At 31.1% G+C, this 20,237-nt stretch overlaps 1 protein-coding gene, 1 long non-coding RNA gene and 1 other non-coding gene across 6 annotated transcripts; 2 read left to right on the top strand and 1 right to left on the bottom strand.

Moving 5' to 3' along the window:
- Window positions 1-1,072: 1,072 nt before the first annotated feature.
- On the bottom strand, window positions 1,073-8,598 carry LOC121120594 (uncharacterized). Of its 2 annotated transcripts, none has more exons than XR_011780705.1 (3): window positions 8,484-8,598; window positions 1,650-1,887; window positions 1,073-1,591 (listed from the first exon to the last, which is right to left on the bottom strand). It is a non-coding gene; the product is annotated as an uncharacterized protein (transcript). The 2 variants fall into 2 exon arrangements; XR_011780706.1 differs by having other exon boundaries at window positions 1,650-1,831; window positions 8,484-8,587.
- A 901-nt stretch (window positions 8,599-9,499) lies between these two features.
- On the top strand, window positions 9,500-11,843 carry LOC121120575 (uncharacterized). The gene is made up of 2 exons (XR_005865111.2): window positions 9,500-10,554; window positions 11,577-11,843. It is a non-coding gene; the product is annotated as an uncharacterized lncRNA (long non-coding RNA).
- A 3,512-nt stretch (window positions 11,844-15,355) lies between these two features.
- On the top strand, window positions 15,356-18,710 carry LOC121119933 (uncharacterized). 3 transcript variants are annotated; one of them, XM_040714773.2, is made up of 3 exons: window positions 16,213-16,357; window positions 16,544-17,106; window positions 17,169-18,710. In XM_040714773.2, exons 2-3 carry the CDS (start codon window positions 16,545-16,547, stop codon window positions 17,525-17,527), a joined length of 921 nt encoding a protein of 306 aa, XP_040570707.1. In that variant the 5' UTR covers window positions 16,213-16,357; window position 16,544; the 3' UTR covers window positions 17,528-18,710. The 3 variants fall into 3 exon arrangements, with proteins under 3 accessions (XP_071745396.1, XP_040570707.1, XP_040570706.1); XM_040714772.2 differs by having other exon boundaries at window positions 16,223-16,473; XM_071889295.1 differs by having other exon boundaries at window positions 15,356-17,106.
- Window positions 18,711-20,237: the final 1,527 nt, after the last annotated feature.

Raw genomic sequence — 20,237 nt, forward strand, 5'->3', positions numbered from 1 at the left:
GAGTAGATTTTAACCTGATCTAAAATTATTAATTTTGCATTTAATAGACATTTCCCAAACACCAAACTTTCCATATAGTTAGTTTTAGTATACAGAGAAAAAAATTTGTAAGAAATAACAAAAAAAACAAAGGGGGGTTGAGATATGGACCGCAGGGAGGTTGCGGTCACTCACACAGAAATAGTAATTTTTGAAGCGAATACCTTCATTTATGGGTGTTCTAATGTGTTTTTTTATAATTTTTCATAGAAAAATGATCACACATGGCAACTTTTGGTTTTTTTTTCTATGAGTACTTCTCTATATACAAGCTTAATTAGTTTTCAGATCCTTATGTGAACCACTCCATACTTGGGAAATAGACCTGAATGAAAACATCAATAACTCAAGAACGCCTCGTCGTAATAAATTCAAATTTTGGCAGGGGAGTTTTTACAATAAGGGGTAAAACATATTTTAAAATGAAGAAAATCTGAGATACTTGGTGTTAGGCCTTGGCTAATTTGACTCGGAATTCCTCTAATTGAAGATCGACATTTTGTATGTCTGCCAAATATACTTACAAGATACAAAACGAAATTTATACTTATTTTCTTCTTCTTATAGATACTTGCAGCTTACTTAATTAAACTTTAAGTCAGCTAAACTCTCACACATTAGTCAAATGTTTGGGATTAATGTGTCATTTTTGAGTTTCTTTATTCTTTTACAAACCAAAAAGAGTTACAATTTGCAACCCTACATATTTCCCATGATTATTTTACCTCGAATTATGAAGTGGATGTATATATAAATGTATAACTTAATCTAGGAGCCTCTATTTGTGGTTTATTTATTCCTAATTTTGTTTCAAGCTTTAAATGGTACATATATATATAGGCCATATGTTTATTGTATTATGTATCGATTGGCTAATTAATGAACGAACGTAACGTGAAATATCAACTCTATGAATCACATGCTAGGATGTGATTCTCTCTTTTTTCTAACTTTCAATGAATTATTTATTCTATTAATAACCAATATAACATGTACACATCCTAATTTTAAAAGAACTAAAATATAAATCATCTTAAATGTACCTGTCTTTATTAAAGTATATTTTCTTTTTCATTTCTAAAATGTCAAACATAGTAAGTATTAAAAATCCGACTGAGGCTCAAATCGATCGAGGGATTTAGTGATGTCCGTATGATTTGGGTTGATGATGTGAGATTCCATATCCGTATGAGGGTTCGGTCTTATGCATGTGATTGTGAGGACGGTGGACATGAACATAGCTGTGGGATTGATGAGGATGTCCATATGAGGGTTCAGCCTCACGCTTGTGTACGGAATGACCATAAGAAGAAGGATGATGAATACTGTAACCATAGCTGGTAGCATGTCCATAAGAGGGTTCGGCCTCGCGCTTGTGATAATGAGGTCGGTGAACATGTACATAACTATAAGAGTGGCCATAGGAAGGTTCAGCATCTCTTTTATGGTAATGCCCATGATTAGGAAATCCATGGCGGACGTGAACGTAAGAATGAGCAACGGGATATCCAGGCTCTGCCCTTGAGATTGAAACCAAAGCAAGGAAACTAATCTGTAAAATAAAAAAAGGATATTTAAGGACGATTTGTGATACACACAGTATAACTTACAAGGATTGATTTAACTGCCATGATGGATGAATCAAGCTCAGCTAATTGATTGGTTGAGTTTCTATCGTATAACTGTGTCTTTATCGGAGTATACAAGCTCTTTTATAGAAGAAGATGAATGAACCCATCCGTCCTATCGAGAAGGGCCTACACCTCTTCTTCTTTGACGTGATATCACTCTTCTATAATACATAGTAGGTATTATTTTTACGCTAGTGGTTGAAGCACATATTGTACCCTAATGATGGTAGGTTTAAAAGTAATAAGTCGGATAATGAGATGAACAAAACCAACAAAGAAGCAATCTTGCTTCAAATTTACAAAATACATTTAATATTTATGGTAATAATCTAAAAGAACCACAGAGCAATTACTAAAAATCCACATGATATGAATGAATGGAAGCTCTGATTGTTGAGTTGATACATTTTTATAATCTAGAAAATCACATAAGAATTGTGATAAACAAAGGTTTTGACTTAAGACTCGAGACTTGACTTGCAACTCAACTTGGATTTAAGTCCATTTGGAGTTTGAATTTTCAGATTAACTAGACTTGATCTCTTAATCAACTATACGATTTAAAAAAAATACATTTCTTTAATTATAAGACATATTTTAAAAAAAACAACAACATTTTAATAGGTTTTTTTGTCCCCATATTAAAAAAATAATAATAATTGCCCTATTTGGCAGTTTAGTGCCCGGATTTCCATGTTATTCTAGTTTAATTATTGATTCCTTTTTCTCCGGAACGATTATGTCAAAAATATCTCGCATGGCATTGTGTTACACGTCTTTCGACATAATCCATTAGAGCTTTAAGGACACGCCATTTAAGTTACATCAAAAACTTTGTAACTCACAAAGGCCCTTCAAATAACTCAGTATATACTTATTGTTCTACAGCGTATTTGAATTTTGGAACTATTTTTTTATTTTCCTCAGTCTACTAAAATGTGTAACTATATAATTGAACTCAATATTACAAGGTAAAGGTTGTGTACATAATTGCAACCAAATGTTCCGTTAAGTTGAATTACTATTTCAAAAAAATTTGAAAAAGTATTAATAATCATTTGACATTAATAAATGAAGCTATTATTAAGATATTGAAAAATAGGATTTAAGATAAATGATACCTAGATTGGTTTTGATAGGAATACTTATTGTAAAACTCGATGTATATTATAAATGGGTTATACTCGAGATATTTTCACAAGGAAATGGGTTTGATTCATATTTGTTAAGTGATATATTCTATAGTAGTCCTACTCAGAAATTAAATATTGGATCCGTAACTCAAACACACCATGAGTTTTTAAAACAGTATTATTATATTCAGCCACTCAAATAAAAACAATATATCAACAATACAAGTATCAAAAATACATACAATTTTATGAATTACATACATTATTCACGATCAATAGAATGATTAATATCATCTAAAACTCTAATTAGTTAAATTTCTTAATAACTTCTTAGTATGCTTAAAATAGATGCATCAATTTTGCTTTGGTTGCATACAGACAATATTGTAGTTTTCAGATTAACAAAATTATATCTTGTGAACTATTAGATAATATATTTTTTTAATAAATATTTTCTATTTCTATATATTTTTTATAGTAGGACAATATAATTGAAGTTTAACCACCCTTTTGCTATAAAGCTATATTGACCTAGATTAAATACTCAATGAGCCTTACTTATTCATATCTCTAAATAGGTGTATTCTTGGATTATTGAAAAAGTACATATATATTTAAAACAAAACAAAAATATAGATAAATTAATGTTTGGTTTATTATTATTACAACTGAATATAATATTTTATATGATAAATAATATAAATATGTACTAAAAATATCGTATTGTTGCATCCTCACAAAATAACAATAAAATATTAATTGTACAATTTGTCTAACACAGTTTAATTCCTTCATTTAAAATATCATATTCCGAATTGATACAATTTCCTTAAAATATTAACATCAAATTATATTTAAGGAAATAAATAATTTATAATATAAAATAAATATTATTTTTCTTCGATTTTAACTGTTTAATGTTATTTTCCTTTTGATATTTGCTATTAAAAATAATAAAAATAAAATAAACTAATCAGTTATGGTGTTAATGAGTTAATTAAGAACTTATGTATTGTTAGAAGAAAATTTAGTGGTAATTTTTCATGTATTTATAGTTTCAAATAGAACTAACTTATGCGCTATTCCAATTTTCTAAACTATCTCATATTAAGCAATATTGTTTATCACAATATGAAAGTGATGAAGATAAAAATTATAATTTTTTAACAAAGTTAGAAATGATGTAGATACAAACTGGGCCGTAGCTACCTTATACTTGGAGTGCATAGTACTTCCTACAAAACTAATGTTACTTTAGGGGTTTTCAAAGGAAGATGCAAATTGAGGATTGCTTTCAGTGTATAAATACATACATAGTACAAATGTTTCGTATAAAAGGGGCCTCTCCTAAAAATGTATCAGTGGGGGGGGCGATTTGCATAGTGAAGTTTGAGAAACCCTGGCTTAAGAAATATAATGGTTATCATATGATTGGGGGCCAAAAAGCTTAGTAGAAGACCGGGATCCATAATCTACCAAACTCCTTCCCTCTTGTATTCACACCGTCTGCAACCTAAAACCCCTTTTCTAAATGCATTAGAAGCACCTCGCAATTTGAAACTCAGATACAACTGTATCACCCTGACTACGTAAAAAAATCAATGGGAAACGCTGCACAAATCTCTGAAAATTGACTTATTGATTAAAGCTAATTCATTTTTTATAATATATATATTATATTTTATTTATAAATTATATATTCTATGTAGTAACAAAAGCATAATAACCGAGACCGATAAGCAATATATTGCGGTACGGTTCGACTTTATCGGTTACGGTTCTAAGGGTTCAAGAACCGGAACCGCAAGACCACTACGGGCACAACCTTGGAAATAACATCGCCGAAAAAATCTCCTTGATTTCAGACATAAATTACGAAGACAGTAACTCATTTCCCAGGTAGTTACATTTCAACTACAACAAAATTTCCTGCATCATCCGATGCTAGAAGCTTTGATTCATTGTTTTTTCACAACCAGCGGGACCCCACTGGAAGGATGGTTTCTTGTCATTTGGGTATTAGCTGAGAAAGGTGAGTGAGAAACTGGTATCACAAAGTCCATTGTGTGAAGATCTCTTTGTCTTGTGTCAACTAGACCAACTATGACTGGAAAGGGGAGTGCTTCAAAATAATTTTATATTTTAATTGTTCTCTATAATAGTTTGAGTTTTTAATAAAAAAAGTGACGAAATCATACTGTATTTAACGATTGACAATTTATTTAAAAATATTAGTTTCAATAGTGAGTTTTCTTGTATTTTCTAGTCCTATTATTATTTATCCTGCTAGATAGAGGGGTCTCCCTTTTTGAAGCTGACATTAAGATGTCTATGGCGTTTTTTTCCACTGTCATCTAGAGGTTCTAATATTCTGTTTGTGGATGTTTAGTCATTTAAGGGATGTTGGGGGTCTTATTCAATGTCGCTGAGTTAGCGTTTTTTGTCATCGTTGTCCGTTGATTAGGAACAACTATTCACTTTTTTATTTGAATCTAGAGATGATGTTGCACTTGCGTTAGAAGAGTCACTGATTAAGTGGGAAGCTTTGTTCTTTTACCGCTCCTTGAATTTTATGTAACTGTTTTTGAGTCCACAACAGTCGAAAACACATTTGTAATATACGTTTGCAGGGTTGGAGATTCTGTAGCAGATGCTATTTTTATGTTGTATTCTGTACTATTAGATTGCACATCGTCTTTCGCAATTTCTGGTTGCAGGTCTTCGTCTGTATCTCTCCCTTGGGGGGTTCCCTCTATCATGACGAATGTTCAATATTCTTCCTCAGTTACCAAACGTGGACCTTTCTGTACCTCAGGGGTTTTTTCTTCAGTTGTCTGGGTCATCAACAGGAGTAAGACCTTGCAAGATTATTTTATCGATACTTTTTCATTTTGACATCTAGAAGGTGTATGTCTGTAACTAAAAAATTTTGAACATTGAAGTCGAGCCTTCTCAACAACCAACTTGATTTTACCTCCCCTGATCGGTAAGAGGGTCAGGAAATTAAACACTGTGGTTTTTACTTCTAGTAAAAGATTACAGTAGCCCTGTTCGTGATTGAGACTCTTAAAAGCAGTGTCTGTCCTGAGCTTAGTCTTTTTTTTTTTTTTTTGATCGAACATAGCCAATAGTGAGCATCTCTATCATAAAATGATAAATTGGGCCCTTACCATTTCAATTTCTGGTACTCTAACCAGAAATCGTAGGGCCTACATTTTAAAAGTTCTTGAAGAGTTTATTTTTAGGGCTTCATCTAAGCCCAGAATATCTATGGAGAAACTCTAATTTGTTTCCTTTTGATTGTAAATAAACGGTAGTTCTAAATTTTTGAATTTTTCTAGGATATTAATTGGCGATTTCACTCCGACAATAGCTCTACCCGGCCCCATCTTGTAGCTAAGATGATATATGTTATAGTAAGGTATACAAAAATTGAATATTGATATTTCAGCCACATCATAGTCGGTGAACTCATCCTCACTTAGGTGTGAGTCATTTTCATTATTTGAAAATTTTAGTATTAAGAAATACCAATCATCACAACCTTTAGAGTCAGGGGAGACTAAGTCTTCATCTCTCTCGTCATTATATTTTCGAGACGTTGAAGGGTGTTGATTACTTCCTCAAGTTATTCCTGTCAGAACTGAAGATCCCAACTTTGTGGAAACCCGGGAATCAGGCGTTATGTTGTTAACATCATCACAGATGGGAGGAAAGTGGTTGAATTTGTTGTATTAATTAGATATAAATAGTTTTAATTAATTTTGAAACAGAGAGACAAAATTGACACGTCCTCTCCCTGGTTTGGTTGACAAATTTGTATCTACATTTATCATAGAGATATTAAAATAATTAGGGTACCAATTTGGAGAAAAAGTGAGATTGTTCAGCTGTCGAGGGGGAAAATATTGCACCCAAGATAAACAAGTCGTGAGAACTTCTCCAATATTGTTAGTAATAGGAACTTTGTTATTTAAAATTCATTTATCCTCCCTTCTGGATTGTAATACTCGTTGTTCGTTAGTTATTAAAATATATATTCCTGTAACTATATGTTACACTTATTATTTTCACAATTTATAGGTTTACAATGCCTACTTGTGTGGCTTATAATTGCACCTCCAGAACGGCAACCTTCTCTCAGTCCTTCAGGACTAAGAATCATGAGGGGCAGCATTATTCTCAACATGCTGAGAATGATGCTAATCCTTATGACCATGGACTAGAGGAGAGATATTGAAAGCCCAATCACGAATTTATTAGTTTCTTCACGTAAGTAAAATTAATATATTTATATAACAATTTAAAAAAATCAAATGCTGTTTTAATTATTTTTTCCCCCAATTCCTGCCCTTTTACTATCCACTTCTACATATATAACTACAAATTGGACCACTTTATTGCTTTAAGCATATTTTTTTTCCAAACAATCCAGAGCTTCGTAATCGCTGGTTGATTAACTGCCGGAGAGAAAATTGGAATCCCTCTAAGTGGCCGAGAATTTGTTCAAAACATTTCAAGAAGGATTTAATCATTCGACATAAAGTCAAGTGTAGTCTTGTAGCCTTACATCTATATGATTCCCTCCTTGAATCTAATTATTTAAAATATCTTTTGACTTACAAATTTAGTCTGGATCATTTGGAACCTTTTTTTTTTTGCCCCATACGCTCTGCAAATGATCATAATAATAATCCTTCCGTCAGACAATTTTTCTCTGCTTATAAGAGACTAATTATCTGGCATGAGATCAAAGCAGGAGCAAGAGGAAATTGCCTGAGTCAAGATAATACAATTTTCCTTTCTTCAAATGGATAAACCAAACGAAAAAATGACCAGATGAGGCTCGATTGCAATCAAATGGTATTTATAAGAAGACATGGATTACTAGAAAAAGGTCACTTACAAATGGAACATGATTATACTGATGTGCCCGATCCTAAATGCAGCATTTTAATTTCTGACTACAAGAGAGTAGTCATTACTTATATAGCAGGGTTTGTAGTTAAAAAAATTGGAACAAAAAATATTTTGTGATACATTTCAATCATCTTTGTATTGTCATGACAACCAGTCAAAGGATTATGCTTTAATAAAGAGAAAGTACTGGGGAGGCTTTTTTCAGAAGGCATTAAAATATCCTCCAAAAGATTTAATTTATGTTTGTTAGGAAACCAATAAAGTTTTACACAAACTGTGACTGAAGGAAGTGACGCATTGCCTACAGACTTAAACTTAATTTTAAAATTTATATTGTTGTAGTAAGAAATATTGGGTTTAACCAAAGAATTAGGTCTTTCAATCGCTTAATGACCATGTCTTTGATTCATCTCCAGAATCAAATCATTTATTTTCCCTCATAAAAGAAATCGCTAAATGTTATGCAAGGATCTAATTATATATACATATAACATAATTATGTTGGAGTCGATTCCACGATACTTTTAACGTTTTGTTGCTCATGAGGAGTTGATGCAGTCTAAGCTGCACGGATCATTCCAAGAGAATGGAAAAATTAATGGCATTCTCATTCAATCCATGGATTAATCCTTAGTCTTGGAAGATTGAATGAAAATGTGCAATTGAACGCTACACAAATAGGCATTTTGACCCTACAAATTGTGGATATAATAAGTGCTACAGGAAGTTAATGGAATACATATATAATATGATAACTTACCTATAACACGCATTTCAATTAAAAAGAAGTGGCAAATTAATCCCAATTAACAATATTATTTGATTTTAAGAGTTAATTTGTCATGAAAAAATACCAAAGATTTGTTTATTTTGGGCGCATTTTTTCCCCTCGACAGCTGAACGATCTCAAAATATTCTTTTGCTATTGAATAGAATTAGTTCTCTATGTTTTTTATATCTATATGACATTTATTAATCAACATACCACAGATAATCAATAATACTTCTCAAATGTTTTTGTTAAAGAAATTAAATTAACGGAATATTTGATTACAATTCTCTACACAACCTATTACAAATGAGATTGAGTTCATATCTAAGTTGTAAAATACCTATTAGTAAAGGAAGGAAAATCAGAATAATTCAAATAATTTAATATATTGTAAGACAAAAAGTTTTTTGAAGGGCCATTGAGAGCTACAAAATATTTGATTTAATATATTTTTAAAGACGTGTAATATTTATAAGACAATGTCATAGAAGATTATTTTTTAAATAGTCCTTCGGTAAAGAAAAAGAAGGGATCAGTTATTCAAATGACGTTCGAGTCCATTTCAAATTAGAGTGGGACCTAAAGCCTCCACCCTTTCAGACGCCACTGATATTAATGTTCATGCATATATGAATTATCCACTCTAAAAAGTACATAATGATTATTTATGTCCTTTTACGCAGTAATAATTTAATTTATATTGTACTCAATGAATCACAATTATATTACAATGACTCAGTACTATTAAGAGTCGGTCATAAGTTATATATAATAGACTTGACTAATTAATTATTACTTAATTCATCTATATTTACAATTTGGATTAAGAGAAGATTGATATAATTGAATCACAACGGACATAGCTATTCCACTTCTGTGAAATTAAATATTGCAATTTTTAGTAGCCTATTAATGTTTTGAACTTGGGCTGGATTAGTTTTTTTTATGATTCCCATAGACATTTTAGACAAAAAAAGCTTTGACGCAAAAGACATACATGAAAGCGTTCTAGTTTTTCTACATTCAATTTAATTTAATAATCTCAGTTTGAGTATCCGACTTTTTTATGCCTCAAAAACGGTAGAACTTCATTTAAGGATCGCCCTAGTATATGTATGTATACTGTACAAGCCTGGTATTTGGTTATAAATTATAATCGGAACCCTGAACGGAACAAAAATAATGGCTGAGCGATGATGAACTCTGAACGAAAAAAGAAAAATTGAACGGAACTCCAAAATATCAGAACGCTTACAAACCTGGTATTTTGAATAACTACTGTATTGTTCTTTTGAATTATTACCATTTGCAGTAAATGTATTTTGTAAATTGGAACCAAGTTTGCTGTATTGTTGGGTATGTTATCTTATTATTCGACTTATTACTTTTTAAACCAGTACAATGTGAGATTCAACCACTAACACTAAAAATAATCCCTACTATGTTTTATAGATACAAAAAGGATGGGGTTTAAGCCCTTCTCAATATGAAGGAAGGGATGCTTTATCTCATTCTCTAAAAGGGTTTGTATACTCCGATTAAGACACTACACTAAAGACTCAACTGATCAATTGTTTTTTTACATTACTAAAATGGTTAGGATTTACGAGGCTAAATATACATTGTTTTCTATGTATATTGACATTAAAGACAATTCCTTTCTTACTTGGAGTAATTATAGCACTATGTGAAATGTTTAATCAAACTTAATCAGTGCAACTCTATCGGACCAATAAAAAGAAAGTGGTCTGTTAGGAAGGCTAAATAAATCAATTGAGAGTCTTTATAAAATTGGATTCAAAAGTTATCGATAATAAATATACTTTATTTTTAAATAAAAGAACTCTTTATTTATTTATATGCAGAATACTTTTTGAACGTTTGTATCCCTTTGAGGAAAAAAACAATTTGTCATCTATGACAACCAATCAGAAACAAACAAAACTCTTAAAAAATAGTAAAGTAAATGTATAGGTACACATACCATTTCAAGTTCAAGCATGAAGCGGGCATTAGGAATGATAATGGATCAATTAATAGTTTTCTCCACGTATTTTTAGTAAGTATTTAAATAACTACATATTATGTCGTGAGTTAACACAAAAACAATCTTGAACAAAAATCAAGGTAAAAAGAAATGTTTAATATAGATTTTTACATGATTTATTACGAGGGTACCTCATCTTAAGATGGGTTATCCCATCTATCATGCATGTGCAAGCAATTTATTTCAATAAACTTTGCATATTATATAATTCAAAGCTCAACAATAATCCCTTTCCAAATAAACAATTTTTGTTTATTATGGCATTTTCACTCCAAAAAACAAAACAAATTTATAATTACATAATTTTATTTACGGAAGCTGTCATCCTTAATATTTTGTTCTTAGGGAGTGATGAATAAGTATGAAGATATCACTAGTGTGTGAAAGACAAAGAGTTACACATATGATTAGTTGTAGAGTTACACGTGTAAGAACTTGTTCGACTCAGAGTAGAATTGAGGATCGACAATGCCGCTGTAAGTCATCCCTATATCATTGCTAGATACGAAGTGGGTTTTTGTTTATTTCCTTCGTATCTAATTTGATGAAACTTTATGAGCTGCTAAGCCACTCTCCTCCCGTGCATTCTTCAAATTGTTTGAGTGGCAACGTTAATTTTCAATTTATTTTTATTGTCAAGTCTTCCCTTTTTGGGAATATATATTTCTTTATTTAAATGTTTTTCTTGAGCTCTTTTGATTAAGGTAAGTTCCGCCCATTCAACTTCTGACACGGTTATGAAATTTTTTGAATTTGGCTTTTGAACTCTTACCCATCTTGGTTCTTTCATCTTAAAAGCTAACCGCTTTATTCTTATTAATGTATTGATAATTTTATTCCAATTATTAGAATCTGATATTAATCTGTCTAAGAACTATAATTTTTCTTCTGTTTGTATTTCAGCCTTAACTTTGGTTGAATATATTTCTGCTCTCGTCATTTCGACTTCCCAGATCTTTTCTGCAGTTATTTGACTGAAATATATATCTATGTCTATTCCATGTTCTTGAATAATGTTATTATCTTTTTCATAGGGACTTGACAAGGGTTGTTGAGGCCACTTTTCAATAGATTGCAGGAGAAAGTCTGGTCCTTTTAACCAAAGACTTTCCGTTTCCTTAAGCTCATCTAGAGAGAGACCTCTACTTGGTAAGTCTGCTGGATTTAAAATTCCTGTACAAAAGGAAACCGGCGACTCCTGAACATTGTCACGAATTTCTATAACGCGTTGCACTTTACAATGGCCCTTACCTCTCTGTATTCGTTGTAGGTTTAATAAAGAATCCGTAAAATAAAAGACACTTTTACTTGTGATTGTTCCTTTATAAGTATTTAGGAAATAAAGACCGACTCTATCAGCCATTAATAGTGCTATTAATTCTGCCCTTGCAATAGTGAGTGCATCTTCAATTTTTGCAGCTTTTGGCATATTTTTGGGCATTATGGATGTCTTAGAGAATGCTAGTTGGGATGTTAAAGTATTTGTAACAGACTTCGACACTATGTAAGCTGCAACTCCCATCCCTTTTTTACTCGCCTCTCCGAATATGGCAATAAACTCTATGGTACCCCCCCGACCATCTTGGGAACGTGAGCTCTTTGAGTTTTGGTATTTGTTGGATCCAATCTTTAAAGAGCTGTACAGCTTTGTGAGCGACTGGATCTGGGATGAGTTTCCCGTCATCATTTTTTATTGTCTTTGTTAATAGGTTATCATCCCATGTGGTCTTATTGTGCCATAGCATCGGTATTATTTGTTTAAATTTCATAATGAAAGGTGAAACATAACCTTGAGTATCGAATACTTAACTAGCTAGAGATACTATGTCTCTACGAGTAATCTTTGTTGTATTGCGATCAAATTGTTTGAATTTGTTATTTAGATCAAATTTTTATTCATTTGTTCTTTGATCGAGTTTAAGACCCTAATATGGATACGACCTCTAATGAGTCTACTTTTAATATATTTATACTATTGGCTGTAATTTTATGACCTTTAAATCCTCCACTATCAATAATTAAGAGGATTTCTTGTATTAGGTCAATTACCTCTTGCTCCCAATCAGCCCCAATGAGGATGTCGTCCATGTTTGTTTTTGTTAATATTATGTTTACAGCTTTTGGATATTTTTTAATCCATTTCTTAGCTGTTTCTTGAAGACAATAGCTTGCAATAAATGGACTGCATACACATCCAAATGGGATTCTTGTAAATCGAAACATTTGAGGACGACATTTATCTGAGTCACTCCAGATAAATCTTAACATATCCATGTCTGATTTATTCTGTAATCGTATAGATAAAAACATTTTAGTTATAACTATCGTAGCAATATACTTATACAATTTTGAATGTAGTATTAACTCAGTGATTTGAGGTACCATGTTACGTCCTGATAATAATAGTTTATTTAGGGTTCGTTTTTTATTTTTCTGATCAGGCATTGATGCATTAATTACAATTCTACACTTTGTTGTAGCCCTATCAAGTTTAAGTAAAGGACGACCACTAATCACATAGGTTGGGTGATTTTGTATTTCTCTGCATATCCATTTATAATAAAATCTTTATAAGCTTCATCTACTAAGGGAAGATGTTCTTTTTTAACTGCAGTTAGAACCTTTTTCCACATAGCATATGCTCTATTCAAGTTATTCGTCATTTCTCTGCCTTTTGGATCTTTGTTTCTCCATGGCAGTTCGAAAAAAAATTTGAAATTATTTATTTCCTTAAATCTAATGTGATGTTAATATTTTAAGGAAATTGTATCAATTCGGGATATGATATTTTAAATGAAGGAATTAAACTGTGTTAGACAAATTGTACAATTAATTTTTTTATCGTTATTTTGTGAGGATGCAACAATACGATATTTTTAGTACATATTTATATTATTTATCATATAAAAGATTATATTCAGATGTAATAATAATAAACCAAACATTAATTTATCTATATTTTTGTTTTGTTTTTAAATATATATGTAATTTTTCAATAATCCAAGAATACACCTATTTAGAGATATGAATAAGTAAGGCTCATTGAGTATTTAATCTAGGTCAATATAGCTTTATAGCAAAAGGGTGGTTAAACTTCAATTATATTGTCCTACTATAAAATATATAGGTATAGAAATTAGAATAATTATTTATTAAAAAAATAAATTAAATATATTTTCTAATAGTTCACAAGATATAATTTTATTAGTCTGAAAACTACAATATTGTCTGTATGCAACCAAAGCAAAATTGATGCATCTATTTTAAGCATACCAAGATGTTATTAAGAAATTATATTAATCATTCTATTGATAATGAATAATTTATGTATTTTTGATACTTTTATTGTTGATATATTGTTTTTATTTGAGTGGCTGAATATCATAATACAGTTTTAATAACTCATGGTTTGTTTGAGGTACGGATCCAATATTTAATTTCTGAGTAGGACTACTATAGAATATATCACTTACCAAATATGAATCAAACCCATTTCTTTGTGAAAATGTCTCGAGGAATAACCTATTTATAATATACATCGAGCTTTACATTAAGTATTCCTATCAAAACCAATCTAGGTATAATTTATCTTAAATCCTATTTTTCAATATCTTAATAATAGCTTCATTTATTAATGTCAAATGATTATTAATACTTTTTCAAATTTTTTTGAAATAGTAATTAAACTTAACGGAACATTTGGTTGCAATTATGTACACAACTTTTACCTTGTAATATTGAGTTCAATTATATAGTTACACATTTTAGTAGACTGAAGAAAATAAAAATAGTTCCAAAATTAAAATACGCTGTAGAACAATAAGTATATACTGAGTTATTTGAAGGGCCTTTGTGAGTTACAAAGTTTTTGATGTAACTTAAATGGCGTGTCCTTAAAGCTCTAATGGATTTTGTCTAAAGACAATTAACACAATGTCATGCGAGATATTTTTAACATAAACTTTCCGGAGAAAAAGGAATCAATAATTAAACTAGAATAACATGGAAATCCGGGCACTAAACTGCCAAATAGGGGCAATTATTATTATTTTTTTTAATATGGGGACAAAAAAACCTATTAAAATGTTGTTGTTTTTTTTTTAAATATGTCTTATAATTAAAGTAATGTATTTTTTTTAAATCGTAGTACTTATTTTTGTATTAAATTAGTTATTAATGTACCCCGAAATTTGAAGTTGTTCCCCCTAAAAAAATTAAACTCTTCATCAGTTATGATATACCTGAAGTGGGGAAAAGTCCATATAGCACAACTACAAGTCAAAGTCTAGTATTATATATTTTCTGAAAAGTCCAAGTTCTTCAATACTTTGTTCGAGTCCAAATCAAGCATCGAATAGTTGATTAAGTGATCAAGTCTAGTTGCAATCATTCAAACTATGGACTTAAATCCAAGTTGAGTTGCAAGTCTCGAGTCTTAAGTCAAAACCTTTGTTTATCACAATTCTTATGTGATTTTCTAGATTATAAAAATGTATCAACTCAACAATCAGAGCTTCTATTCATTCATCATCATGTGGATTTTTAATAATTACTCTGTGGTTCTTTTGGATTATTACCATAAATATTAAATGTATTTTGTAAATTGGAAGCAAGATTGCTTCTTTGTTGGTTTTGTTCATCTCATTATCCGACTTATTACTTTTAAACCTACCATCATTAGGGTACAATATGTGCTTCAACCACTAGCGTAAAAATAATACCTACTAACAACAAAGAAGAAGTAAACCAAAGTAAATAACTCATCAGTCCTAATATTATTAATTCAGGGGAAGTAGATATAGAAAAATGAAATAGTTGCTTAAAATACCATGTGATATTGAGACAAAATTTAAAAATAATATTTATCTTCTTTAAAAGTTTATTTTTGGGAGAAATTGAAGGGTAGGCCTCAGGCTGAAGTCTTTGTGTTTTCTGTGCTTCAGGAGTTTAAAAATAATCTCTTTCGTTAAAATGTAATCAGCAAGCTACAGAAGTAGACGTAGGTATCTATGAGGATTCGTGACAGGTCATGTTGACCTATTTATGCTTACAAATGAAGGATTTGGGAAATCGATGTAGTCCGACATCTGAAGGAAGTTTCCTATCGGCTCCAGTTATATACACAATATAAACACACTTGTTTACCATAATGAATGAACTATTTTATTGTTGCAAGATTAATATCTATTAAATAAATATAATATCATATGAATGGAACAGATATTATCTTGTACAAACATGAACTGAAGTTGATACTTAATTTTTGAACGGAAAATGTATCCGTTTAAATAATTAGTTCAATTATTTTTTGACAATTTACTTTAGAAGACCTTTTAAAAAATATCTATTTTGATTTTGAGCAGTGAACGTGAAGTGAGTCCATCATTTTCAACTCGAAAACAATTTTCGGGGATTTAAAATGCTAACCCAAAATGGAAGAGTTAAATACAACACAACGTGATGTTAAAAACTACAATAACGACAAACTATTACTCTTATAATTAGACAAAGATCATTTGAGTTTACCAACAGGAATTTGTCATAAAAATTGATTTTTATCTTCACAACAGGTTGCGTGATTGGAGCTTGTGCTCCTCCAGATAGTATAAGAACTCATTGAGTATGCGTTCTATATTTTTATGTTTATGGGTGGAAGGAGAGAGGTGCCGTGATGGTGGCTACATAGCTAGCGTAGAGAGGCCGTGATATTTATAATCATTTTATTTTTATGAAATATGAAATAGGCCCTTTTGCTACACAATAGAAGGAAGAATTAGAAATAGTAATTAAAATTGCCATTGGTCTACAGTTCTTAGTGAGTTCTAGAATACCTTGAATAAACCTTGAGTTGGTAACTGATAAGTGATAGTTGTTACACTAGGTACAAGTCAAGTACTCAACGCTCTATTCTATTAGACTATTAGTATTCAAGTATTAGTCATTACTTATTACTACTGCCTAACTAAAGCAATTGTGAACTAAATATCTTTGTTATTCTAAGAATGTCGGATCTCGTACTCTTTCCCGATACGGCGAACCTCCGTGTGGAAATAGAACTGTTGAAGCAATGCGCCGAGTTTGACGAAGAGGAGATTGTCCATATTGGGGATCTACGGCGATTTGCATCCGGGAAGGTTGATGGATGGGTAATGGACTCTGGGATTCGGGACTTTGTGAATGTTCTTTTGTCTAGAGAGTCTCTTCCATCACAAGTTCGAGTTCGTGTTCTTCGTCTCCTTGCCTTGTGCGCACTTAGACCGGAATTTGGAAATTTCCTCGCTTTGGATCGGAAGGAGCGGGTTTTGATGAACAAAGCTAGTTCATTCGAGTCCCTTTCATCCAGTCCTGAAGAACAAAAAGCATTGGTTCTTTTATTTTGTAATATTTGCTCCTCTTCAGAGGGACGAGATTGGCTTACATATTCCTATGAGTGGGGGGATTCCAGAGAGTCCAATCTCAAGGTAGCCACCAATTTAGCTGCTCTATCTCTCGTTTCATACACTCCTTCCCTTCAAGACATTGGAAGTGGATTAATTCTTAATCTTGCCTCCATTGAGGTGAAAGGTACAAGGCGTGCTAAATTATTATTACCTTGAGTAAATATCTCAACCATTTTAATATTTCAGGTATTTACAAGGATGCTACTCTGGATGAGACGGATAATATTATCCCCTGCTATAACTCAGTCGCAGATGTGGATTTAAATGGCTCCCGTATTCTTCTCACGTCCAAAGCGACCAAGTTAAGTGCTGCAACCATGACCTATTCCATATTCAAATATCTGAGTCGTGGAGCCAACAAACCAACCTTAATAAAGGAAGACATCGTTTTTAGATGCATAAAGGCTCTATTAAAGTTTGTACTCGTAATTCCATTAGAGGTTGAAGAAGGAGAAGCGATCATTCCTGTGGATTGGTCCGTCATCCGTGATTTGTCAGAACGGGTTAAAAAAATTACTGATAAGTTTATAGAATGCAAAAAATAACCTCTTTCATAAATTCTATTTCCTTATTGATACTTTTGCGCTTTAGGTGTTATTATAATTTAATTTAATTAATTATTAAACCATTTATGTGACCCCTTCCTTCCTTAGTTAGTTATCTTTTCATCTATATTTTTTTAAAAGTTTTTACATTCTAGTCAAAAATGTTAAGTCTGTCTATGAATTTTTTAAATGTGGTGCAACAACATAAAACTGAGCTGACTTGGAGTATATTTTAAAAAATTAAGGTTTCTTAACAAATGAAGTAGATGTATGAAATATGTAGTTTCATATTATCATAAATCAAATTTCTGAAAATAAACAACTAAAAATCCCAATTGTGGCATTCTATATTCCCAAGAAAAACAAACTAACATTTCCAAACAATGGGTTTGAAACGTATATTTGCTAAAAAACTATGCGAAAGTTTATTAGAATGAAATTGAACTATGTTATGAAAAAACTGTCAATATCTTAGGTCCAAGTAAAAATTTACTATTTTTTTCCACGGGTTAATTGTATGCTGTAGTACATACCACATTATATTATTTGTGTTCTCTTGATGTATTAAATGTTATGAATTATGATATTACAATCGCTGTGATGAATTTGTTTTAAAATGAAAAAAAAGATATTTTTCTGCGTTTTCCTCTCTCATTAGCACAAATTTAAAATACATCACCACTTCTTACTCAACTTATCCTGCATAATTTGATTACCATTTCTATGTAATATGTAAAACCAACCAATGAATTGATAATAACTATATTTACTCTTTAATAGTAGTTACTAACTACTCTCCATCTCTCTCTTGCTCATATTTCAATTAATAAGACAATCATTAAGTTATGTTATTTTTTTGTTTATTAATGTATTGATTATTTTAATAAATATTATAGTAATTAAAATGTTTATTTTTTTTTGCTCATTGACTATATTTTGCCCTAAACCATCACTGCCTTGATATGAGAGATTTTTTTTTTGATATGTAACATTAATTTCTTCAATTTTTTTCTTCGTTATTGTGAAGTGCGACTCTACATACTATGATTTTTTTTTTACAGCTACTCAATTTGATTTTGTATGTTATTAATTAAAATGAAATTATTTGGTGTTGGATATTGTAAATAAATACATGTCTAATTATAATTAACTATTGGCTAATTAATTATATTAAAATTATGTATATTTTGTACTGTTTTTTATTTGAACTAAGATATACTTATCTTCATAGCCATGATTTAGTCATAGTCCATAGAGTTGAATGTTTAATGTAAAGACAAATTTCTCAACAAAAATGTTTTCTTATCCGAAGAACATTTAAATTTTAAGAAAACTATATTAAGGATTATAGATATGTGTAGAAGCAGTGTAAAAAGATCCTGGAAATACTTAAGCCTTTTTTTTTTAGTCACTGACTTCCTTATTAGTTACCCCCCTTCAATTTTCAATCTTTTTTTTATCGGTCCGCTTTTTATTACTATTCAACGGTCTTAGGACAGATAGATCTAATGTTGGATCAGTCTAAAATAAACTAAAAATACTGCATTTCTATCAATTCAGTCCTAAAAAAATTGACAGTCGATCTTATTAACGGTCCTTATCTGTCTTTTATGGAAATTAAACCAGCTGAAATTACATTTTTATTAGGAATGTTACAAGAACAAGGTTAGGCTAAAGCTTTAAGCCAAGTTAGCCTAAGGAGATACAATGGTGCAGCGTTTTAAGACCTTTTCAGAAGATATCGCTTTTCATATGACGTCACTGTCATTTTTCTTACTACTGACCTAGGCTTGGATGTAATATTAAATTAAGAGAATGATTTACAGATATGTTTAAAAAGCTATAATAAAAGAAGGCCCTGATTTTTGCAGTTATCACCTTATTCAGGGAGAGTGATCTCTGCCTCCATACATGTTTTTATTTACCAAAGCTGTCATACCAAAGTCAATAGAGTACCAAGGTAAACTAGTGTTGTCAAAGATAATGGAATAACTTTTTGGTAAAGGATATCCGACCTTAGTCGAGACTAGAGGTAGATCAAGACATTATTTTTCCATGAACTCGGAGCATGAAGAATTGTACTCGGAACCAGAAAACCCCTGAGCATGAGGACTTGGACTTGATCTGAATACTGAATAGGTAGATTCAAATACAGCTCTGAGAATTGGATCTTGAGTTTTTTCTTTAGCTATATTTAGAATGAGTAATTGGAATTATGAACATGGGTAGATACAAATATAATATTAAAAATATATCTTAATATTTGGTTTCTTATATTGATTGAGCTATGTAGGTTTAATTGATGATAACCTCAACGAAATTTGTAGCAGCCTCATATATCAGTACACATTTAAATTTCACCATAACAGAGGTTTTATATGGCATGAATGGATAACGTTATCGTTGTTGATTTATTGATTGCATCACTTTATTCATCCATACAATTGAGACTGAATTGAAGTGTACTATGGAAAAGTGATCTTCTTGAGAAAGTGAGACTTGTCTTCATATGCTTCACTACGACGTGGAAGATCCTCAATGGGTTTGAAAGACTAATAAAATGAAGATCTTGTAAAATTGTAAAATCAAGGATTTACAATGTTGAGACAGACTCGGAGAAGACTCAGGACTACAATTTGTTAGATGAGAGTCCGACCCAGAAGACGAATGTCCTTCACTTAAATAGCGGAAACAAGGACTCCTAATGTAT

Source organism: Lepeophtheirus salmonis, chromosome 6 (assembly GCF_016086655.4).
Source record: "Lepeophtheirus salmonis chromosome 6, UVic_Lsal_1.4, whole genome shotgun sequence".
Taxonomy (NCBI): Eukaryota; Metazoa; Arthropoda; class Copepoda; order Siphonostomatoida; family Caligidae; genus Lepeophtheirus; species Lepeophtheirus salmonis.